This window comes from Narcine bancroftii, chromosome 6 (genome assembly GCF_036971445.1).
Source record: "Narcine bancroftii isolate sNarBan1 chromosome 6, sNarBan1.hap1, whole genome shotgun sequence".
NCBI classification, from domain to species: Eukaryota; Metazoa; Chordata; class Chondrichthyes; order Torpediniformes; family Narcinidae; genus Narcine; species Narcine bancroftii.
Genome location: NC_091474.1, coordinates 186,491,706 through 186,517,865, shown reverse-complemented (window position 1 = coordinate 186,517,865; position 26,160 = coordinate 186,491,706). Strand labels below are relative to the sequence as shown.

The 26,160-nt window shown below is 41.1% G+C and overlaps 1 protein-coding gene across 8 annotated transcripts in view; it reads left to right on the top strand.

Moving 5' to 3' along the window:
• Window positions 1–26,160, top strand: part of ptprk (protein tyrosine phosphatase receptor type K) — a 612,998-nt gene that overhangs the window by 269,784 nt on the left and 317,054 nt on the right. For all 8 annotated transcript variants that reach the window (XM_069886984.1, XM_069886983.1, XM_069886980.1 and 5 more), the window contains exons 5-6: window positions 1,158–1,273; window positions 18,338–18,512. In XM_069886984.1, coding sequence (XP_069743085.1) covers window positions 1,158–1,273; window positions 18,338–18,512 — 291 coding nt within the window. The remainder of the gene's footprint in view (window positions 1–1,157; window positions 1,274–18,337; window positions 18,513–26,160) is intronic.

Genomic DNA, 26,160 nt, shown 5'->3' with positions numbered 1-26,160 from the left:
AACTTGCCAGGGATTCTGGTGTCAACCCAAACCTCCGCAAACTCCTGAAGAAGTAGAGGCTCTGACGTGCTTTCTTCACAATGCCATTAGTGTGTTAGGTCCAGGAAAGATCCTCCAAGATAGTGACTCCCAAGAACTTAAATATGCTCACCCTCTCCACCTCTGATCCCCCAATGATTGTATACTTCTGGTTTTCACTTGCTGGAGTCAACACTCAGCTCCTTAGTTTTGGTGACATTGAGTGTAAGGTTGTTGTGGTGCACCGTTCAGCCAAGTTTTTAATCTCTCTCTGACTACCGTGGTATTGTCGGCAAATTTGTTGATGGTTTTATTGTCGCATTGATCCGCATAATCGTAGGTGTAAAGTGAGTGGAGCAGGGAGCTGAGGACGCAGCCCTGTGGTATTCTGGTACTGAGATTGTGGAGCAGATGTTCTTACCATTCCACATTGATTGTGGTCTGGAGGTGGTTGAACTTTTGGTAGTAGGGATGGATGGTGATGTCTATAAAAACATTAGTCCTTGGATGAATGACTTGCCTCCAAATGCACTTTTCCACTCTTAGTGAAAATGTTGAAAGATTTAAGTTCACCAGACTGATTCTCAGGGAGTGTGGTAGGGTGTTTAGAGGAATAATTTTCTGAATAGCGAGCGTACCTGGGGTCAGGGGAGATTAGTTTAAAAAGGACAACCAAGTGCTAGAAGGAGTTGGAATTCTTAACCCAAGGGGATTGTGAAGACTTGGCCTCTTTCGCACATTAAGAGTACGTGTGGATTGAACTCTTTACTGGAAAGCACCCATGAGATTCATGCCCACCCATGATCTTATTGAATGGTGTTGCAGACACGAGGGACAAGATGAAAGAAATTTTAATACAAATCAGAACAGAATATGTTGGGAGCAAACAGCAAATTTGTGGAAAGAAAAACACTGCTCAAAAGCCCTGCATCACATCTTGAATCGGTTTTGTTGAAAGGTGGATAATATGCTAGTAAATTGAGAAACAATTGTTATTGGCTTACCTAATTACTGTTGAGTATTTTGTCAATCTTCAAATGAGTGAATGCAGTATACTGACACAACCAGAATACCCCAAAGTTCAGAGTTCCTAAATCAGTTGACTTTTGTCATAGACCTGTCAAAATGTTGTTTTGCAGACAAATCTCCTCATTTTTTGCGACTTGGAGACGTGGAAGTTAATGCAGGACAAAATGCAACATTTCAGTGCATCGCTACAGGCAGGGATACAGTGAATAACAAACTGTGGCTGCAGGTGAGATCTAGTAGTTCTGTATTCCTTTCTGTCTTGTAAAATTCTTTCAAACGTTGAAAAAAAAGTTGATGATATTCATGCCATACTGACTTTCTCGATCTTTACATTGCAAAACAATTTTTCAACTTCTACATTCACTGAAGTATAAACAATCGCAGTTTGTTTTGTTTTATTATTTATATGCAAATATTCAGTGAATCTGCAAACTGGAATGTAGTTTAATACACATAGTTGGTCACACTTGGAACATTACCCTGGAGCAAAATTGTTTCAGGTTTAATAATGAGACTCAAGTGACTGTTTTCAGAAAATGAGAGGCAGAATCAATCATGGCTATTTAAATTACTGCGGGGGGGAGGGGGTGGTTATTGTCAACTCCATGTAAAATCCAATTGATAAAATTGAAGGAACACAAAATAGATGAGCACTTCCCATTGATGTGAAAGATACAAACCAACCATACACAATTGAAGAGATATCTTGTTTGAATTTTTTTAATGAGGAAAGTTGCTGTAGTGCATGCCTGCCTCAGTGCTTTTTTTTGGGGGGGGAGGGGGCACGTTCAGAAACCCATGTGGAAAGTAAGGTGGATGCATAATTTCTGAGGTGAGGCAGTGATTGGAAAAGCAAAATGTTCTCTTTTGCAAATCACTCTGGTTTCCCTTATTCATTGCTGTGAATGTGATGTACTGATTACTTGTCTTTGTTTCTGCAACATCCATAATTATTGAGTTCTGAGCACAAATAAGTTTTTGAAGGCAGCATTGGCTGAATAAAACACTGAACTACACTGGTATAGTGTTTATTACATCAATGAAAGAAAACCAAAAACAAAAGGCAGGTTAAGATTTTGGAAAATGTATCTATTGTGTCAGCCGATTGAAAAATGTGTGAGAAGTATGGATAATTAGCTTGTGAATGATAAATTCATTTCATTTTAAGATAGAAGATTGTGCATTTTTCAATGATTTATATCTTTATGCAAGAATAATTGAGCTGCAGAAAAGACAGTCAAGGCATTGCATCAGGAACAGGAGTGATTTATAAAAATAGTTCCTGGAATGAGGGATTTCTGTGGCATACGTGTGCTAAACCCCAAGCTATTCTTGGAGAAGGATGAGAGGAAGTTTGATAGAGCTGATTAAAATCATAAATGGTGTAGACAGGCTAAATAGAGACAAACTGTCTCAAACAGCAGAAAGGTAATTTCTCAGATTCAAGTTTTATACAAAACATTAAGTATTTTCAAATAATATTTTAATTCCATGGGGAAGTTCCATTGGTCTTTCTCAGTTAAAACAATCTGATGAAAAGATTTTATACTTTAGTTCAAATATATTGGCGGTTTGCTAATAACACCCATTTTTACATAATGGGCGAAGAAAATATGCACTTTTTACAGAATGATTATCAAAATAATAAACTATATTACACATTAATAAGTACGATAAACAGGAGTGTGAAAAGGTATTCAGCACATAAACCCATATATTTGTGGAATATGTAACCATGTTCCATTATTTTTGAACAATGTTTATGGTGTTAATATGTAAGTTCTTGTCCTAGAACCATGAGCAATGGCTGCTGTGTGAACTTTCCATCATTAATACTGTAATTCATTTTTTTAACCACCAGGAAAAGAAACACACAACTAACAAATTACAGTACATCACACACTGAACTGGGATGAAGACTGGCACATTCAGCTGAAACTGATGCAAGTCATTTTGGCAGACCATATAAACCAGTCCTTGGTTTATTAGGCAGGATCAAATTTCTCAGATTTAAGGCGATTGGTAGCAGAATCCGAGGTGACTCGAGGAGACTTTTAACCCAGTGAATTGTTGCCATGTAGATTGTAATGCCTAATGGTGGTGGGCGGGGGGGGGGGGGGGGTTGGAATTGGATGGATGGGTGTGGTGACTGGGGATTCAGTTGTAGATTGAAAGGAAATTGGATAAATACTTTATAAAAAAAAAAGATTAAATTGCAGCTGAGTGGGAGTAGCTGGATTGCTTTTCAAATGAACTACAGACTCAGTGAGTCAGTTGATCACCACTTCTGCTGTACTCATCTCTGATTCTTGTTTTGATCCTGCCTAATAAACCAAGGACTGGTTTATATGGTCTGCCAAAATGACTTGCATCAGTTTCAGCTGAATGTGCCAGTCTTCATCCCAGTTCAGTGTGTGATGTACTGTAATTTGTTAGTTGTGTGTTTCTTTTCCTGGTGGTTAAAAAAATGAATTACAGTATTAATGATGGAAAGTTCACACAGCAGCCATTGCTCATGGTTCTAGGACAAGAACTTACATATTAATACCATAAACATTGTTCAAAAATAATGGAACATGGTTACATATTCCACAAATATATGGGTTTATGTGCTGAATACCTTTTCACACTCCTGTTTATCGTACTTATTAATGTGTAATATAGTTTATTATTTTGATAATCATTCTTTCTGCAAAAAGTGCATATTTTCTTCACCCATTATGTAAAAATGGGTGTTATCAGCAAACCGCCAATATATTTGAACTAAAGTATAAAATCTTTTCATCAGATTGTTTTAATTGAGAAAGACCAATGGAACTTCCCCATGGAATTAAAATAGTATTTGAAAATACTTAATTTTTTGTATAAAACTTGAATGTTGAAAGGAATTTTGTTTCCAAAACCATAAGATTTTGGAATTCAAAGCAAATATATTCATGAGAAGGTGGGATAGTTTGTACTGCATCCATGTATGAACAAAAATTTTTATAGTATTGAATGCGTCTACTTGACCCAAGTTTGGCTGAGTGTTTCTGAGGCAGAAGTCAACTACTTCATTATATTGTAATTGTGATTTAGTCAGCCTTTATAAGGACATTTTTATTAATACCCATGATGGCCAGTCACAGCTGTACGCACATTTGGCCAGAAAAATATCCATGATGTAGAATATGGAAACTGCCCATGTCGTGAACCAAATCATTAAGAATATGCCTTCTCTGATGAACTTGAAGTAATTCTCTCACAAGCCCCACCACTGATGCATTAGAATTATACAGCATTGTACAAGAGGATAATATGTCAAGATAAATCATAACTAGGAACTTAATGACCAACTTTAGGCAGTTTCAAAACCGCTCTCATTCCTTCTAATATAAATGTTTGTATTGGTAACTGAATTGCCACATTAGGCAGTTTGAGCAGCCTATGAGTGTGAAGCTGCATTATTCAGTGTTTTGTACTGTTAAAGGGATGGAACTTATTAGGAATGTAATTCATTACATTACTGAGAAGTGATTTGGATATGTTGCATTTCTGGACTAGTGAAAATTAAAAAGAAACATATAATGTACATTTTCTACATTTTTTTATTGGCGCCTTAAACATCAGAGGCAAGTTGCTAAATTGGGTTGGTAGAAGAAGGGAGAAGGTGGAGGGTTGGTAAAAAGAGGGAGAAGGTGGAGGGTTGGTAAAAGGAGGGAGAAGGTGGAGGGTTGGTAGAAGGAGGGAGAAGGTGGAGGGTTGGTAAAAGGAGGGAGAAGGTGGAGGATTGGTAGAAGGAGGGAGAAGGTGGAGGGTTGGTAAAAAGGGGGAGAAGGTGGAGGGTTGGTAAAAGGAGGGAGAAGGTGGAGGGTTGGTAGAAGGAGGGCGAAGGTGGAGGGTTGGTAGAAGGAGGGCGAAGGTGGAGGGTTGGTAAAAGGAGGGAGAAGGTGGAGGGTTGGTAGAAGGAGGGAGAAGGTGGAGGGTTGGTAAAAAGAGGGAGAAGGTGGAGGGTTGGTAAAAGGAGGGAGAAGATGGAGGGTTGGTAAAAGGAGGGAGAAGGTGGAGGGTTGGTAGAAGGAGGGAGAAGGTGGAGGGTTGGTAGAAGGAGGGAGAAGGTGGAGGGTTGGTAGAAGAAGGGAGAAGGTGGAGGGTTGGTAAAAAGAGGGAGAAGGTGGAGGGTTGGTAAAAGGAGGGAGAAGGTGGAGGGTTGGTAAAAGGAGGGAGAAGGTGGAGGGTTGGTAGAAGGAGGGAGAAGGTGGAGGGTTGGTAAAAGGAGGGAGAAGGTGGGGGATTGGTAAAAGGAGGGCAAAATGGGGGGTTGGTAAAAGGAGGGCGAAGGTGGGGGGTTGGTAAAAGGAGGGCGAAGGTGGGGGGGGGGGTTGCTTTTGTGATTGGAAACATGTGCTCAGTTGTATACCTAATTATGCCTGGGCCTCTTAATGTTTCCAATGTACATTTGTGATGTATACACAGAAGTTATGATGAACAAGATCACAGATAACCCAAAAAATGGTGATGCTGTTGATTGTACCGTCGATATACACCATCTTCAGCCTGTCAATGGAGATAGAGTCAGCTTTCCTATTTCTCTTAATCACAAAAGTCTTCAGGTGATGTGAGACTACAAAAGGCACATTGTAAATGGTTCCTTCAAGCGGAAGGAACGCATGTGCAGTGTTGTAAATCATCTAGCCCATAAACTGAAGGTGACGCGTGTCACTAGGAGTCGATTGGAGTAATCTCATGTTTTCCTAAAGATGATCAACATAACTATCCAGATCACAGAGCCTTGATATTGGACTTGGATTCACAAACTCACTGGGCAAAGTCAGCGTGTTGCCCATATACCATTTCTGCCACTGAACATCCAAGATCCACCTTCACAGCAGTTTGCACGCCAAGGAGAACCATGGGCAAATTTTCGCTCCACCTAAATGCATCACCACCTGCTGTCAATGCTGCTTTATTTGGCGATGAAAATGCTCAACAAGGCCATTGGTCTGTGAAAAGGTAAATCATTGTCCAAATACGGATAGTGCCAAAAAGATCAGTGAGAGCTCGGAACAATTCGAACTGAGACCCTCGGCACATCATAATAGTTCCCTAAACACCGAAAGATGGAATCCAAACAATCACGAAAGCCAGCTGAGTTGTCAGTGACAGGAATAGTCTCCTGCCACCTGGTAGTCAGGTCTTCACATGTGAACAGATAAATATAGTCTAAGATGGCGGAAGAGCGCCAACTAAGTCTAGGTGCACATGCTGGAAGCAGGAATCCATAACAACAAAATCCCCAAACTTGGATTTTGTGTGTCTGGAGACTTTAGAGCAGTGGTTCTCAACCTTTTCCTTTTTAAGTATCCCTATTGCCATAAGTGCTCTGTGATTTTTAAGGGTTTGCTTAAGGTGGTATGTGAGTGGGAATAGAAGGATGAGAATCACTGCTCTAGATCCAATTGTTACTGAAATATTTTGCTTGAGAAAAATTGTCATTGGCCCATTTCCTTTGGAGTTATGAAGCCATGCACATAACGAGTCAATTAGGGACGATTAAACAGTAGTTTTCAAACTTTTTCTTTCCACCCACATACCACCTTAAGCAATCCCTTACTAATCACATTACACCTAGAGCATAGGGAATATTTAAAGTGGTGTGTGAGTGGGGAAAAAAAAGGTTGAGAACCACTGCTTTAGAGCATTGACATGACAAACAGGTCCTTCTGCACAAGCAAACATCCTGTTTAACGTGAGGCCAGGTAAAACGTTCCGCAATCAGTTTAATCAATGCTCTTCTACCAGACTGAGATAGATTATGAGGAGACTCAACAATCTCCTACGTTATTGCTACCAGAACAAGATGCCTTGGTTTTCCTGAGGAAAAATCGCAGACCAATGTTCCACCCGATTCATGCAGGCTCATATCTTGATCTGGCGATACCAGATGAGATCAGAATCGGTATGCTGTTTATGAGCCATGGCACTGAAATCGATGTATGTAAGGCATAAATGTCGTGACTGGTCTGGGTGTCGGCCATGGCATTCACTTTTGTCATGTTCACGTGCTTAACTTCGTCGTAAGAGGTGCCAGCCATCGCTAATGATGTAACCAAAACAATGTGCGGGAGTAATAGGATGCATGCGTGGGTGTGTTAAGCGTCAGTATATGCGGTGATGAATCCCAGACACAGAAGAAGGAGAGTGAAAGCATCAGAATTACCCGTATGGCAGTGAGACAATGAGAAGGTCAGAGGAGTTTAGCTGGGTGGTGCTTGGGCAGTTGAAGAATGCAGTGTTGGGTCTAGTGAATAATAAAGTTGACTTCATGGTGTGCTGGAAGAAATAAATAAGTGGATTCTTTGTTTGTAAGCTTTGGTAGATCAGTGCTGTTATAAATGGTGACCATGGGTTCATAGTACCTTCTAATTTAAAATGGATAGTGATGAGAATAAACAAACCTCTTAAAGATTCCTTTCCTCCACCCCCAACCTGTTTCTATTAATAATAATGGTCATGATGCCTCGAACTGCGTTTCTCTGCCCTCAGTGTGACGAGTCAGAAGATGAGGTACAGCTTATTTGTGGAGCATCTTCGAGAGCAGATCATCTGTGAAGTGGAGGGTGTCTTTGTGGATCCGGATGATAATCTCCCATACGACGTGCTTAAGGTGGCTATTCTGCGGCGTACTCAGCCATCTGGGGAGACTCGTATTGCCCAATTACTAGCTAATGGCAGACTAGACAATAGGCAACCGTCACAGATGCTCAGGTGGCGCAGGTTAGCTGGAACGGACCTTGTCAAAAGTGAATTTTGGAAACCGATTCCTTTGATGTTTACCTCATCATGTTCAAGAGCATTGGGTGAGTGTCTTTTGAATGATCATCCTCGATCATTTGGCAATTTATGCCGACCTTGTAATGTTCACGACCTCCACAATGAAGATAGAACGATTGGCTTCTTCCCCTAGTCAGCAGGAGCAAATGTAAGTGGAACAGCTGCTCACTGCACCCTGTGAAGCACCGGCACCTTCTCAATCGAAGATAACTGAGTTGAAGCAGCAAATGGCAGCACCAACTACACAGGTCCAGGCTTTGGGCTCGCAACAGAATTCCTTCCATCAACTTAGTTGGAATTGTAGTGGTAGAAGGCATGCTAGAGGTGACGGGTGGCGTATTTGTTGGAAGTATCGTAGATTTGGTGCTGCTGCCTGGTCTTGTCAGCCACTTTGTGACTTCTACAAATGGCACCTGGGAAACGACCAGCAGGCCTGGCAGTAGAGGCAATTGCTGCCCATGGGCACTTCAGCCACTGTCTTTTTCTTAAAGGCCATCTCCTAGGTGTTCAATTTCTTGATTCAGGCGAAGAGATTTCGGTGGTCCCTCCAACCATGGATGAATGCAGGCACCCAAATACGTCATGTATTCTTTCAGCTGCAAATGATTCTCACGTCAAATATATGGCCAGGTCTCTCAAGTTAAGATTTGGTTTTCAAGAAACCTTTTTGGTGGGTTTTCACAATTGAAAACATAGCAAATTCCATTTTGGGAGCAGATTTCTTGTCACATTTTCGTTGTTGGCAGATGTGCTGGTTGAGTGCAGCTCTTCGATGCAAGTAAACTGTACCTGTCATCCCTCCAATGTCGTCAGTCGCCTGATGAGCCTTCAACCTGGCTCCTGTCCTTTCCAAGCCTTGCTCAAGTGTTTCCCTCACCTCAAGACCCCAACATATCATCATACAGACATATTTAGACTCGGGGTCCTCCGATGGTAACGCAGGTTCATAGATTACCCCTGAACCAGGTTAAAATCACAAAATCGGAATTCGACCACATGCAGGAGTTGGGCATAGTCCACAGATCTGACAGCTGCTGGGCTTCCCTCGTACATAATTCCAAAAAGTTTCTCCTGGGGACTGGTGGCCCTGTGGTGATTATCATGCCCTGAACAAATCTACTGTGCTTGACCTATACAGCATTCCCAATTTCCAAGACTTTTCAGCAGACCTCCATAAAAATAGATCTAGTATGTGCTTACGTTCAGATCCCATTTGAGCCTTCTGATGCTGCTAATATGGCAGTAATTACGCCTTTCGGCAAATGCCATTCGGTCTGAGGAATGCAGCTCCGATGTTCCAATGGTTTATCGATCATGTACTTGCTGGCCTCGATTTTGTGTTTGTTTTACATCGATGATATTCTAGTCGCAAGTGTGGATGAAGAGAAGCAGAAGCGTCACCTTATCTCACTGTTTCAGAGGCTTGATGAGTTTGGCCTTGTGATCAATCCCAGTAAATGCATTTTTGGCACTGCTGATCCTATATTTTTTGAATGTAGATTTACACAACATGGTATTTTACCTGATGAAAGTGTGAGAGATTTGAGAATTTCCTACACCTGTTAAATTTGGTCAGTTGTGACATTTTTTGGGCATGATGGATTTTTATCACCAATTCCTGCCAAGTTACCCCTCATTGAACTACTAAAAGGATCCAATAAATCTGTGTCCAAAAGACCATTAAATCTGGGAGACGATGCCATGTGTGCTTTCAACGATGTGCAATCTGCGCTGGTGAATGCCACAGTCATTGCACATCAAAAGCCCAATGCCTGTTCTCTCATACCACAGATGCATTTGACAGTGCTGTGGGAGCAGTGTTAGAACAACGAGCCCATGGGCAATTGGGACCTCTGACGTTTTTTTCAGCCAAGCTGTCACCAGCTCAGGCAAAGTGTAGTGCATTTGGTTGAGAACTCTTGGCCATCTACCTCGCAGTGAAACATTTCCACTTTTTATTGGAAGGTCATTCTTTCATCATTTATGCAGACCATCAGCATCTTGTGGATACTGCGAATACAAGTGCACATCTCTACTTGCCCAGAGACATTTGGTACTTGGACTTCATCCTACGATTTTAATCGGACATATCCAAGGAGAATCAAATGCTGTGGCTGATGCCCTTTCTAGGCAAGATATTGATGCCTTACATGCACTATTGCCATAGATTTTACTGCCATGGCTTGTGCACAGCACACTGATCCCGATCTCATCCGGTATTGCTGGATAAACTCTGGACTCCATCTTCAAGATGTGTACCTGAATGAATCTGGTGAAAAGTTAGCCTGCGATTTTTCCACAGGAAGGCCTAAGCCTTTTGTGCCGGCGGCTATGAAGCAGGAAATCTTTTGAGTCTCTTCATAATCTATCACATCCTGGTAGAAAAGCATCGATCAAACTAATTACAGAACATTTTACTTGGCCTCAGATGAAATGGGATGTTAGATTATGGGCAAGGACTTGCTTGCTGTGCCAACACTCTAAAGTCTCCAGACGCAAGAAATCCAAGGTGGGGGATTTTGTGGTTCCGGATTCCCATTTTCAGTACGTGCACCTGGACTTGGTTGGCTCACTTCTGCCATCTTGGGGATATACTTATCTGCTCACATGTGAGGACTGGGCTACCATATGGCAGGAAGTCATTCCTGTCACTGACATCTCTGCAGAGATAGTTGCTCGAAGTTTTGTGAATCAGTGGATTCTATCTTTTGATGTTCCGGACACTATTATAACGGATCGAGGCTTTCAGTTCATGGTGTGGTGAAAGAAACAAGTGTGTGTATTCTTTATCAGTTTGCAAGTTGTGCTGAATCAGTGCTGTTACACTTTCCCTCAGATATGCTGTATGTCTGAGTAAAAATTGTAAGATGAAGTTCAAGAGTTGAATCTGTCGGGATGAGTAGAGATGTGTGCTTTTACTCAGAAGCACAAGAGGCTGGTGGTCTATAAATGGTGAAAAGATGGCCTTCCAACAAAAACAGGAAATGTTTCACTTTGAGACTGATGGCAAGGAGTTCTTAACCAAACATACTACACTTGCCTGAGCTGGTGACAGCTTGCTGGAAAAAACACCACCAGAGGTGGCCCATGGACTTGTTGTTCCCACACTGCTCCCATACGCAGACAGGGGCATCTGTTAAGGGAGAACAAGGCAGTTGGCTTTTGATGTACAATCATCATGGCATTTGTAAGCACAGTCTTCACATAGTTGAAAGCATGAACGGCATTGTATCCAAACTCAGTGGCCTTTTGGAAGTGGACTTTCGGATCCTTTTAGTTGTTTAGTAAGTGGTCATCGAGTCCACGCTGCTGAAGATCCAGCTGAGCTGGATGGGTCACGTCTCCAGAATGGAGGACCATCGCCTTCCCAAGATCGTGTTATATGGCGAGCTCTCCACTGGCCACCGTGACAGAGGTGCACCAAAGAAAAGGTACAAGGACTGCCTAAAGAAATCTCTTGGTGCCTGCCCCATTGACCACCTTCAGTGGGCTGATATCACCTCAAACCGTGCATCTTGGCGCCTCACAGTTTGGCGGGCAGCAACCTCCTTTGAAGAAGACCGCAGAGCCCACCTCACTGTCAAAAGACAAAGGAGGAAAAACCCAACACCCAACTCCAACCAACCAATTTTCCCCTGCAGCCGCTGCAACTGTGTCTGCCTGTCCCGCATCGGACTTGTCAGCCACAAACGAGCCTGCAGCTGACGTGGACTTTTACCCCCTCCATAAATCTTCGTCCGCGAAGCCAAGCCAAAGAAAGAAGTGGTAATAGAGATGCTGCAGCTCTTGGCAAGAACCAGCGATAGAAATTCATCATTCCTAAAAATAAAACCCATTGTAACTGGCTAAACGTTACAGGTGTAGGAAGATCTCCAGATTCTTGCACTTATGATTCATTGGGAAAATACTGCATAATTCTATGTCCCAAAAATTAAAGATATACAGCACCAAAAATGCATTTATGAGGATTGACCTCAATGACAAATTCATCAAGCATCTGGAACAATGATAGAGGATGGTGCTTGTGCTTCTCTTCATCTATGCTCACTACAAGAATATCATCAATATTCTGACAGGATCAGGCGGCAGAACCAAATTTCCAGCACCTCCAACAAATACACCGCCCATTGCCTCGACCAGCGCGATTTCAACCAGGTCAACGGAAGGAATTTTGTTGTTTGCCCAAAGCATGTGCCTGCGTAGTCAGTGCTACTATTTGCTGCTCTTACTCCATTATCTTTTACTGATAAGGTGCTGGTGATTCACAAGGTGCAGTAAGCAGTAATTCCAGCTCCGTTTTCTCCTGCTGACTAGGGGGTGTTGCCGACGCTTCTATCTTCATTATGGAGGTCATGAACATAACAAGGTCGACATGATCTCCCAACTGATCAAGGGTGGATTCTCGAAAAACACTCACTAAATGTCCTTGAACTGGATGAGGTAAACATTGTAGAGGAACCTCTGCTTTCAAAAATCCCCTTCAAAAGAGTCTGTCCCAGCTAACCTGCACCATCTCCTCAGCATCTAAAATGGTTGCCTATCGTAATTCAGCAATACAAGCCTACAAGACAGCAGAATAGCAGCCTTAAGGATGTCGTATGGGGGATTATCATCCAGATCAACTAAAAGATCCTCCACTTCACAGGCAAACTGCTCTGGAAGACGAGCCACAGTAAACTGAATTTTGTCTTCTGACCTATCACACTGAGGGTGGAGAAATGTACCTTGAGGATTGTGAACCACACTGATGCATTATTAGTAAAAAGGGGGGACCCTCTAGCTTGACCTACCTGACTGCCCCGGACATTGCCATTTTATCCTCATCCATTGCCATTTTAATCGAGAAGGTGCTGTGAACCCTCGGGGCCACGACTTGTACCAGCTGTAATTTACCCAGTTTACACATAATTTAAAGAATACACTCACTCGTTTTTTTCACCACAAAATGGAGTCGACTCACTTTATTCCTTTCAGACACAACGCTGCATTTTTCATTTCCACAAACTAAACCCCTCTGCCCTTTTCATTGGTTCACCACCACATGGGTGATCTGAACGCTCTCATTCTCTTCCTCTTGCATCTGAGGTCTATCCCACATATGCAGCTTTCTTAGCTAACCTGGGCATGCGCTCTATTACTCCTGCATGTCACTTCAGATACGTCATCAATGGCAACAGGCACTGTTCCTGGTGCAGGTAAATATGCGACTATGACACTGGCTCAGTGCATGCATTTGAAGTAGGAAGAACACCCACCATTGAGAAGGACAAGCAAAGGAGTCAACTCGACAGATTGGCGACCACAGTCGCAGACCAGCAAGGGAATCAGTGATTGTAGGACCCACGCAGGCTGTTGCATATCAGCTCATGGGAACCAGGAATCAAAACTGGGATTCTTTTGGATGCTGAGTGCAGGAAGAACTCCTGAAGGTCTTTGGGTGCTGAAGGTTTCCTGATCACATCGGAGGTTTGTATTTGGAACTCTGGTTGGCAGTGGTTTGAACTGGTGTCTGTGTGGCTGTAGAGGCTGTAAACCGCTGGATGCAAATTCTTGGACACTCGAGTGTCTCTGAAGGGACTTTCTCTTGCTTTCCTCTTTTGTTTAGGGCATCAGGCAATGCTCATGGTGACTCTTTGTTTGCCTTGCGGCAGGCAAAATTTGAAGTATAGCATGTAGATTATGTTTTTAATATATTATTACATGACAATAAAAGGAAGTTTTGAACCTTTGGAGAGAGGAAAGCTTGTGTGGATTCAAATGCAAGCTGTTATTTGGTGTTTCCAGCTTCCATGGTGCACACAAGGATGCCCTTCGCCCCTACCTTGGATACTCAGATCACATTATCAGACCTGCAAAACCTGACATACAGACAGCTGGCAAAATGAATATAGCCAGTTCGCAGTGAGATCAGGTCGTTTGGGGGGGGATGGGAGGGAAAGGGTGGTGTTGGGGCGCTACAGGACTGATTTGAGACCACAAACTGGAGTTGGTCCACCACAGTTCACGATATAAATTAATCATTTGGAAGAGAGGACAACGTGTAGTGTGTCTAAGTTTGCTGATGACACTAAATTGAGTGGAAAAGCAAATTGTGCAGAGGATATGGAGAATCTGTAGAGAGATATAGATAGGTCAAATGAGTGGGCAAGTGTCTGGCAGATGGAGTACAACGTTGGCAAATGTGAGGTTATCCACTTTGGAAGGAAGAATGGAAGATCAGAATATTATTTAAATGGAAAGTGATTGCAACAAGTGACATGCAGAAGGACTTGGGAGTGCTTGTGCGTGAATTCCAAAAGGTTGGTTTGCAGGTGCAGCAGGCCATCAAGAAGGTAAATGGCATGTTGACCTTCATTGCTCGAGGGATTGAATTTAAGAACGCTGCTGCTAGTTAGGCTGCATCTGGAGTACTGCATGCAGTTCTGGCCTCCTTACTTGAGGAAAGATGTAGAGGAGATTCACCAGGTTGATTCCAGAGATGAAGAGGTTAGCCTATGAGGAAGAGTAATCTGGGACTATACTCATTGGAAGTTAGAAGAATGAGAGAAGATCTTGTAGAAAGATATAAAATTATGAATGGGATAGGTAAGATAGAGGAGGGTAAGTTGATTCCATTGGTAGGGGAGACCAGAACTAGGGGACATAGCTTCAAAATTTAGGGTAGGAGATTTAGGACAGAGATGAGGAGAAACTGCTTTTCCCAGAGAGTGGTGAATCTGTAGAATTTGCTGACCATTTTAACAGTGGAGGCTACCTCAGTAAATATATTGAAGCCAAAGTTAGATTTTTACATAATAAGGGATATGGGGAAAGACAGACTCATCTCCACCAACCTCTCGTCAGATCAGCCATAATCTCATTGAATGGCGGAGCAGGCTTGACAGGCCAGATGCCCTACTCCTGCTCCTTTTTCTTATGTTGTTATGTTATTATTCTTCAGAGAGGTGGCCACCTACAACGATCATGTAAAAATCAAGGAGTACACAAGCTCAGTGATTGGTTAGATCTGCAGGTCCATTGAGGATGTCACCAAAATCAAATTCTTCACAACAGGGCTAATCAGAAACCATGATTGGATGCAGAGGTCCGGGCACTTCTCCGAGCTCACGATTCTGCCTTCAGGAAAGGAGACAAGATGATACTAAGATCAGCTAGGATGAACTCTCCCATGCAATCCGTAAGGCAAAGTGCGGGCACTTACAGAAGATCCACAGACAGCTGTGCGAAACTGTTGACATGAGGCACATGTGGAAAGGGATCAAATCTATAACAAACCAGAAGACAAGCTTGCAACTCAAAGGCAACGATTCCTCCCTTCCAGACTGACCAAACATCTTCCATGCACGGTTCGACGAGGAGAACAGGCTGACGCTGAAAAGAATTGTCTGTCCACCTGATGAACTGCCTGGATAGCAGCGGCCGAGGTGAGGTGAACCCACACAAGGCAGTGGAACCAGACATTGTACCTGGTCGGGTACTGAAAGACTACGGAGACCAACTGGCAGAGTTTCTTACCGACATCTTCAACATGTTCCTGCACCATTATCCTGGTACTAAAGAGGACAACAGCAACAGGCCTCAGTTACTACCGCCCAGTGGCACTGATCTCCAACATTATAAATGGTTCATGCATCTGATGATACAACTCATCAAAGCACACCCAGAGACACTGGACCCATTTCAATTTGCCTACAGACAGAACTGCTCCACTGATGATGCTACAGCCTTGTCTCTCTACTCTGTCCTGTCCCACTTGGAGAAGTACGCCTCATATGCCATGCTGCTGTCCGTCGACTTAAGTTTGGTGTTTAATACGATAATTCCCGAAAGTGTTGTGGAGAAGCTGTCCTCACAGGGACTCAACACCTTTCTCTGCAATTGAATTTTGGACTCCCTTACAGAAAGATCACAGTATGTCCGGGTTGGCAGTAGAACATCGGGCACCATAATGCTGAGCACTGGTGCACCTCTGAGCTGTGTGCTTGGCCTGCTCCTGTACACACTACTGATGCATGACTGCAGTGCCAGATCCAGCTCCAACAGTGTCATCAAGTTTGTAGGTTACATGACAAGTAGTTGGCTTCATCAGGAACTAACAATGAGTCCAATACAGAGAAGAGGTGGAAAATCTCGTGGTATGATGTGAGAATAACAACTTGAGCCTCAATGTAGAGAAGACAAAGGAGATGATTGTGGACTTAAAGAGGAAGAGGATCGACCACCTTCCACTATATATTAATAGCTTGGTAGTGTAGAGAGTACACAGAGTTTCTCAGAGTCCAATTAAGAAGTGACCTATGCTGGACACAAAATATCTTACTTGTTAGGAAGGCATCACAGTAACTGTAATTCCTGAGAAGATTGATAAGAGCAAGACTGCCAGCCATAATCCTGTCAACTTTCTCCAAGTGTTAAATTGAGAGCATCCTGGCTAGCTGCATCATGGTTTGTTCTATTTGCTGTGGAGCATCAGATTGGAGGTCAATTCACAGGACAATAAGAGCAGCAGAGAGGATCACTTCACGCCCCCCCAACCATTGATGTAATCTACCGGGATTGTTGTCTGAAGAGGGCTAGCAAAATTGTTGTTGAACCCTATCACCTTCTTTCAGTTACTCCCATTGAGAAAGAGTTACAGGAGAACCCAAATCAGAACCACCAGCCTGAGAAACAACTTCTTTCCATAGGCATTGAAACTGATCAACTGCTGACAAACACCTGACCATTTATTTAACAATATTTATAGATCTACTACAGGCAAATCCTTTAACTTTATGGATGTCTGTATGTAGGTTTGCATATTTCTGCACCGAAGACCAAAGAATGCGGTTTTGTCAGGTTGTACTTGCACAAATGATGACAATAAACTTGATCTTGAAAACATGGCTATGAGTCTTGATAAAGAGTTTAGGCTCAAAATGTCTACCATTCTTTTTTCTCCCAGTGATTCTGCTCAATGGGAGAACCTGTGTTCAGCTTCAGGTTCTAGCACCTTCAATATTTGTGTCTCTCTATGGTTATTGAGATACAAAAACAGGCAGAGGATTTAATTTGTCTTTTGCGTTCCAAAATTATCAACGTTGGCCCAACTTGAGGAATAGCTAATCGATTTGATGTCCCACTGGGGACATGTCTGCCTGATACAAAACTGACTGAAAGACAATAGAAAGACATTATGAAAAAGAATTCCATTTGGACCTAAGGTAAAATTAAACATTTTGAAAACATGTTATTTTGGAGTTCTGGTGGTGAGGAGCGGAAAATCGCTTCAAGGATCTGCGAAATGTCCATTGGGGATATGTACTTTGTCTCCATGCAGATCAAGTGTGTGAAAATATGGCTGAGGCAATTTAGGTTCATTTCACACAGATTGAATCACAACATTTTGGCTGGGTTAAACTTTGCTTGTATTGTTCTGAGTACAGGATGAAGCGGTGCTCTCATTCTCATGATAATCCAGTTCTCTTTGCAAATTATTTATGATTAATGATGTTGGATGAAAACCTGCTACACATCCGTGGTCAAATAGCACGCTTTGTAGATGTGGACCACTCCTAGATGTTGGGACAATAATTTTAATTCTGCTTGAATGTTTACAACAGAGTGGTTTTCCAGGTCAAATTCTAAGGGCCTAAATTGTCAATCGTGTTTCAAAGGTTTATGTGATGCTCTGTCAAAGCCAGTTGAGACTGTCACCCCACTGTAAAATTACTAAAGACATTTTCAAGTGCTGCGCTTGTTCAGGGGAACTTGAAAGAGTGCAGTGGCATTAAAGCTCCCCGCTGGGATAAATTTCGTTTCGCTAGAAAGGCATCAGATGATTCATATGATGTCCTCATCGAGGCAGAGCGATGTCTGTCTACATGTAGATAATTGTTTGATTATGCAACATAAAAATTTTCTCTTCCTTAACTGAATGCTGCAGTAAGGTAAATTTCTGTACATATTCTGGTATTCTCGATTTATAAAGATTAATGATAAGTACACCTTGCTTTTCAAACACAATTGCTTCAGAATACAATTTCCTTCTTCACTGCCCCCACAAAGATCTAACATGCTTTGATTGCTGACATTTTGTTCACAAGCATCTTGCTGCTTCTAGTGGAATTTTTAGTCCTGAATGTAATATGGATCAAAGTAAGTTGCACAATTTCTCATATACCCAAATAGAACCACTTACCTTATAACAATTGAGAGTGTCACATTCATGATCTTCAATCTTTTTTTTCTGGAAATTGGATGTTAACTCATAGGTGGAAGATAAAATTGTTATGATTGTCAGAGTGAAAAATAAATGGTTTCTTATGAATAGAACTGGTGAGTGTGAGCAAGATATACTGATTCTTTCTGAGGATATTTAAATGGCTTATTGATTTACATATATAATTTATGCCAATACTTGTTTACATTGTGATCACTGATTTGGACCCAGGGACAAAAAAACAATAACTAACAATTTGATTCCCCCCACCCTCAGAGGCGCAATGGAGAAGACATTCCAGTTGCTCTGACAAAGAATATAAATCACAGGCGCTTTGCTGCCACCTTTAAATTGAAAGAAGTGAAAAAGAAGGACCAAGATTTGTACCGTTGTGTGACCCAATCCGAAAGGGGCTCTGGTGTATCAAATTTTGCTGAACTCATTGTTCGAGGTATTGTACATTTAATTTGGTATATGATTGTGAAGCATATATTTATCATTCTTATGAATTATTTTTATTTTGCAAAGTGTAAAATTACCTAAATTTAGTCACATCTTGGAGATGAAATTGCCTGGGATTTCACCAGTCAATACTACGGTAGACTGATAGAAGCCCTATTCAACCAGCAAAGACCTGGCCTTGTTGCATTTGATTTTACTGAACTGCTTTTATTGATTGTTCTTCAGTGTGTTCTTTTAAAAACACATTATAGAACTGTTTTTAATATTTTATTTATTGAAATCATGATGTATATTATTGAAACATACAATTAATGAAACAAAAAAAATTGAAAAAAGTACATATATGATATTTTTTTTTAAAACTAACCCCTTACAACTCCCCAACCCCACCCCTCACTAACCTATCCCAAAAAAAGAAAAGAGAAAGAAGAGTAGATTAATCATAACAACAAAATTCATCAATTAATTGTTTGCCATAGATTGGAATAATACCAAAACAGTGCGGTTCAAAAATTCAAACCCATATAATCCAAATAAGAGCTCCAAATTTTACAAATAAAATCATTATTATCACCCAATTTATATGTTTTCTTCTCCAACAGAATACAAGACCTCAAGTCCATATGCCATCTCTGAATACTTAAATCAGTCTCATTCTTCCAAGTAATTGCTAAACATGACCTAGCTACAGCTAATGCCAATCTAAAAAATGCAATTTGGAGTCTATTTAATCTTAATTCTAAACTCAACGTCTTAATATTACCCAACAAAAATACTAAAGAATCTCGTGAAAGTTTCACTTTCAAAATAGCTTCCAAAAGTTCCTTGTCTATTCCAAAAAGGTTTTACTGGTTCACATAGCCAGACAGAATGTAAAAAAGAACCTACTTCCTTGTGACATCTAAAACACAAGTCCAAAGAAATTGAATTGTATCTCCTTAATTTTTCTGGATCTAAATATAATTGAATAAAATTATAATGAACTAATCAATACCTTACATTTATAATATTTGTCATACTATCCCTACATAAACTCACCCAATCGTCCTGAGAATTAAGTATTTCTAGATCTTTCTCTCATTTCAATCTAGATTTATATAAATCCTATTTAGGAATTTTATTCTGTAATAAAGCATACAGCTCAGTTATAAATCTCTTCTTACCACCCTCAGTAAGTAAAATTTCAATCTTAGACCATCTAGGTAACTGTAAAGTATGTACAAAATTATCCCAACAATAAAGGTTTAATTTGATAATAAGAAAAAAGAGTATTTGAAGATAGGTCATATTTCTCTTTCATTCTCTGAAAAGATTAAAATATCCTGCTTCATAACAATCTTGCACAAATTTAACACTCTTTTGATCCCACAACTTCAAAAGCTGATTATTAAGTGTGAAGGGTAAGAGCATATTTTGATACAGTTTTACCTGAAATCTTACCTTGAGTACCTATAACTTCATTTTTTTTATACCATAAATCCATTAAATGTTTCAAAACTGGTAAATTATAACTACTCGATAACTTGAAGGTACATCTATAAATAAACTGATCCATCCTCACCAATTTGAGATAATTCAATATTAGCCCATATCAATGGTTTGTCCAATTCAAACATCCTATTAATACATTTTAACTGTGCCGCGTCATAATAATTCTGAAAATTAGGGAGATGCAAACCTCCTAATTCATATTTCCAAGTTAATTTTTGTAAAGATACCCTTGCCATTTTATCCTTACATAAAAATCTCCTCACCAAAACATTCAAGTCCTTAAAAATATTTTGAGGTATCTTACAATTAATAGATTGAAGTAAATATTGAATCTGAGGAAAATTATTCATTTTAATGCAATTAACTCTTCCTATTAATGTAATTTGCAAATTTTTCCATCGGTTCTAATCATGTTTAATTTTAGACAATAATGGTAAATAATTTAATTCATATAAATGACTATAATTACTATCTACCTTAACCCCAAAATACTTAATCTGATCCAACCATTTAAACTTTCACAATATGCTTACAAGAAGAATAATCCGTTTCTGCGAATGACATAATCTCACTCTTTTTGCAATTGATTTTGTAACCTAATATCTCACCATATTGTTCCAATCTATCATGTAGACATGTCAAAGAATTCTGAGGTTCAGTTAAATATATCAAAACATTATCTGCAAATAAATTAATTTAAAATTCATCAGATTTCACCTTCATACCTTTAATATTAGCATCTTGTCTAATCATCTGAGCCAAAGGTTCAATAACTAATGCAAATAGCGCTGGCGACAAAGGACAGACTTGTCTTGTCGATCTAGTCAACAATTATAGGACTTATGTGTCTTATCTAAATTGTTTGAGGCCAGAAATGAGAATGCACCATATGGAATGAGCTGAGATTGTGGCATGGTGTAGTTGGACTCCATGGTGAATTCCAGACTTTAGCTAGCAGCTTGGACCTAAGAAATATTACTAACCTGTTTTTTAAAAAAAAAGATATGAAACATGGTTTGGAACCCTCTTCTCCCATTGCAGTGAGTAGATTCCAAATTTCAAGATGTTTTGAGTCATGGAGACCTTGCAATGCAAAAGGACACATTTAAATACCATCTTAAGATAGTAATTGCATATTTGTTTTCCTTTTAACTGTGTCACAAGGAAAGAAAGATATGATGAGAGTTCACTCTTGCATGATCAGATTGATTTTTAAAGAAGTTTCAGGGTTGTCTCAAACAAGAGATTGAAAGATGCACATCAGTTCCCCAAATACCATCCAGCTCATCTTATTTTATTACAGTGGATTGAAGTCTATTGTTTAACTTGAAGAAAATTTTAATTGTATGCTCCTGAACATTTATTTTTGAGACCTAAACCTGTTTTGTGAAAAGAGAAATTTGGCATGTGACTAAGACTGTAAACTAATTATTTCACAACTTCATTTGGTCTGAAAACATTGGAGCTGGAAATCTTTAAGGGTAGGCAGGGAGAGACAGGTTCCATTTCTTGGGGTATTTGCAAAAATGTTGTCAGCCCAGAAATTAACTGGTTTATTTTATCAATTTTCCAAAATGAAATTTGAAATTTCCATCTCTGGATTGCTAGTCTGTTATCACAAGTACAAGAAATCTGCACCTTGGCTAAAAATGGAAATGTTTGAATCCTGAATTTGAAGAAGTAATTTATTTTAATTTAAAACAGTAACAGCCCACTAGCCCACAAACCTGTGCCACCTAAATACATTCATTAACCAACAAACCCCATATGTTTTTAGAGGATGGGAGGAAACAAGTAACCAGCAGAATCCGATGCAGATATGGAGAACATACAAACTCCTTCCGGATACTAACCCAAGGAGATAGTGCTGTAATACTGTTCTGCTAACTGCGCTATTACTGTGCTGCCTTCAAGACAAATTTCAAATATAATACAGTAAAATCCTGTTATCCAGAATTCAAGCAACTGGCAGCCTCAAGTAACCAAAAAACAAAAAATCACGGGAAATAAACAGGTGAAAAAAACAAAAATTTAAAATTGGCATCCCTTGTGATTAGTTTGCCAATCCTCGCCACATGCAATGTCAAGCAACCGGGAAAATTCACTTATCTGGCATCCACTAATCCCCATAGGTACCATTTACCGGGGATTTTACTGTATTGTGGCGACCCACTTATCAGCAAGCTAATCAACTCCCAAAATGGCGGACGTGCTATGGAAAATGCGGGAAATTGACCTGCATCCAACACAGATTTTTAATCTGGTCTGATGACATCACTGATGATGTCACTTCCTGAGCATGTGACAGAAGCAGTGATGTATATAAACCCAGCATGTAAGCTTGGAGGTGTCAGTCTTGTATTAGACTCCACATCAACTTGACAATATGTACACTGATACTACAATATGCACACTAATTCTACAATGTGTGCACTGATTCTACAACATGTACTCCAAAAGGAACAAATAGTAGCTGAATATAGAATACTTCACTACGGTATAACCAATTTATTTCCCTTTTGTGCTCATTTTTTAAATAATACTAATTTGTCTCTTTGTGAGCTTGCCGATTTCAGTATCTATTTCTATATGTGTCCCACTGGAGATATTATGGAGTTAAGGGTACCTTTTAGCTCTTTGTGTGATGATTGACTGGTAACTGGTCAAATTCTTTGGCTTGGCTTCGCGGACGAAGATTTATGGAGGGGTAATGTCCACGTCAGCTGCAGGCTTGTTTGTGGCTGACAAGTCCGATCCGGGACAGGCAGACACGGTTGCAGCGGTTGCAGGGGAAAATAGGTTGGTTGGGGTTGGGTGTTGGGTTTTTCCTCCTTTGTCTTTTGTCAGTGAGGTGGGCTCTGCGGTCTTCTTCAAAGGAGGTTGCTGCCCGCCGAACTGTGAGGCGCCAAGATGCACGGTTTGAGGCGATATCAGCCCACTGGCGGTGGTCAATGTGGCAGTGGCAGGCACCAAGAGATTTCTTTAGGCAGTCCTTGTACCTCTTCTTTGGTGCACCTCTGTCTCAGTGGCCAGTGGAGAGCTCGCCATATAACACGATCTTGGGAAGGTGATGGTCCTCCATTCTGGAGACATGACCTACCCAGCGCAGTTGGATCTTCAGCAGCGTGGATTCGATGCTGTCGGCCTCTGCCATCTCGAGTACTTCGATGTTGGAGACGAAGTCGCTCCAATGAATGTTGAGGATGGAACGGAGACAACGCTGGTGGAAGCGTTCTAGGAGCCATAGGTGATGCCGGTAGAGGACCCATGATTTGGAGCCGAACAGGAGTGTGGGTATGACAACGGCTCTGTATATGCTAATCTTTGTGAGGTTTTTCCAGACTCTTTTGTGTAGTCTTCCAAAGGCGCTATTTGCCTTGGCAAGTCTGTTGTCTATCTCGTTGTCGATCCTTGCATCCGATGAAATGGTGCAGCTGAGATAGGTAAACTGGTTGACCGTTTTGAGTTTTGTGTGCCCGATGGAGATGTGGGGGTTGCTGGTAGTCATGGTGGGGAGCTGGCTGATGGAATACCTGTTTTCTTTAGGCTGACTTCCAGGCCAAACATTTTGGCAGTTTCCGCAAAACAGGACGTCAAGCGCTGAAGAGCTGGCTCCGAATGGGCAACTAAAATGGCATCGTCTGCAAAGAGTAGTTCACGGACAAGTTGCTCTTGTGTCCTGGTGTGAGCTTGCAGGCGCCTCAGATTGAAGAGACTGCCATCCGTGCGGTACCGGATGTAAACAGCGTCTTCATTGTTGAGGTCTTTCATGGCTTGTTTCAGCATCATGCTGAAGAAGATTGAAAAGAGGGTTGGTGTGAGAACGCAACCTTTCTTCAAGCCATTGTTAATGGAGAAGGGTTCAGAGAGCTCATTGCTGTATCTGATCCGACCTTGTTGGTTTTCGTGCAGTTGGATAACCATGTTGAGGAACTTTGGGGGGCATCCGAGGCGCTCTAGTATTTGCCAAAGCCCTTTCCTACTCACGGTGTCGAAGGCTTTGGTGAGGTCAACAAAGGTGATGTAGAGTCCTTTGTTTTGTTCTCTGCACTTTTCTTGGAGCTGTCTGAGGGCAAAGACCATGTCAGTAGTTCCTCTGTTTGCGCGAAAGCCGCACTGTGATTCTGGGAGAACATTTTCGGCGACACTAGGTATTATTCTATGTAGGAGAATCCTAGCGAAGATTTTGCCTGCAATGGAGAGCAGCGTGATCGCCTTTGTTTTTGTACAGGGTGATGATGATGGCATCACGAAGGTCCTGAGGCAGCTTTCCTTGGTCCCAGCAGAGCTTGAAAAACTCATGCAGTTTGGCATGCAGAGTTTTGCCGCCAGCCTTCCAGACCTCTGGGGGGGATTCCATCCATACCTGCTGCTTTGCCACTTTTCAGTTGTTCAATTGCCTTATATGTCTCTTCCCGGGGTGAGGACATCATCCAGCTCTAGCAGAATGGATGGAGGAAGATGGTCACGATTGCTGAGTGCTCAAAAATCATCTTTTAAGATTCTGATGACAAATGTGGAGACGTTTACGTTGCATTGGAAGTATATTGGTCCCACATTCCAGTATGAAACGTGTGGCCTACTTCAGTTGAATATTTAAATTTGGAACAGTGGCTTCCTGCAGAACCTTTGGATAGTTAAAGCTTGCTTTACTGCTTGTTGGTTACTTTGCTAAAAAGAAATAATGATGGTGCAGGTTCTATGCATTTGAGAATTATAGAAATGGGAAACAATCTGCAGCTCTACTTTTCTTTAAATCCACAAAGGTGTTAGAAATTAAAGTACCTTTAAAGAAATTGCTCGAGACAAAAATTGAGAACAAAGAACATTTATTACTACAACAATGCAAAGTTGGGTGCTTCCCCTTACCCTGGGAATACACACATACACTGGGGCTCACCCAACTTTTATACAGTTGATTTCAGTATAGGAATACCCTCCCCCTTACATTCTTCTGCCTCCTGCTGGAGAGGTTTGGCATTAGGCAATCCTGCCTGCCTACGTGCAATTTCAGTATACTTGGAGGACCAGGGGGGGGGTATCCTGTCGGTGTCCCTTCATGTTATTGTCCTTATTCACACCTTCCTGATTCTCGGGGCTACAGTCTCTTGATATGCAGAGTTGGCTCATCCTGTCTAGGGTTGGCTAATTTAATATGTATAAATCTGTGTAAGGTTAGCTAATTAGATATGCAGGACTTGGTACTTCTGTCCAGGGCTAGGAGACCCTTATCTGATCCAGACTACCTCAACTTCCTACATTCTATTGTTCCTTACCACTCCTTATCTTAGTCTTATGGTCTTGTCACAAAGACTAGAAGATTCTTATGTTAATCGTGCTGACTCTGCTTTCCTGCATCCTAAGCCCCAAGCTTATCCTGTTTGAACTGGTTACAGCCATTTACTGATGAACTTTAGTTTCTTCCATGTTCATAATTTTAGATCAATTTTCCCATCTCTCACAAAGGTGAATGCATTTATAGCTTTTACACAATCAATTGAGCTCGGTCTGTCCCTAAGCTTTTTACTGCTTTCAGGATGATGTGGAATATTTAAAGAATAAAGTATTATTTTTAGTTACACAAAATGCCAACAAAAGTGTGTTCAGAATTTGTTTTTTTAATGCTTACCAGCATGACACATTCACTTTAACCATAGCTTTGGGTAATCAATGATTACATCCAGAGACAATAAGCAATTATTGAGGTTGTCCTTGAGGCAACAGGCAGCAGCAATTTATTTTCTGTTTTATTATGTCTGCTTCACTCCATTGTATACTTGGTATGTCAATAAAATCTACCTTGGGGCACCGAAGCCAGCAACTTGTCTTGGGGAAACCTGGTGAAATGGAATAAAAACCTATCCTGATCAGATGATGCAGTCACCTAATTAAATGACTCCAGCATCAAAATGGAAATTCTGTTACAAATGCTTGAAACTGCTGCATCATAAAGACTTGTATGTCTTGGTTAGTTTCTGTCACAACAGCTATATAGCAGCTCCATGTTGATCTGAATAACTAGAATAAATTCTGTTTATGCAGTGAAAAATACCCCCAAGGCCTGGAACCCTGGTGTTGAGACTAAGCTGAAAATTAACTGCACTGACAGGTCAGATAGCTCAATGGTGCTATAAAAGTGACAACTG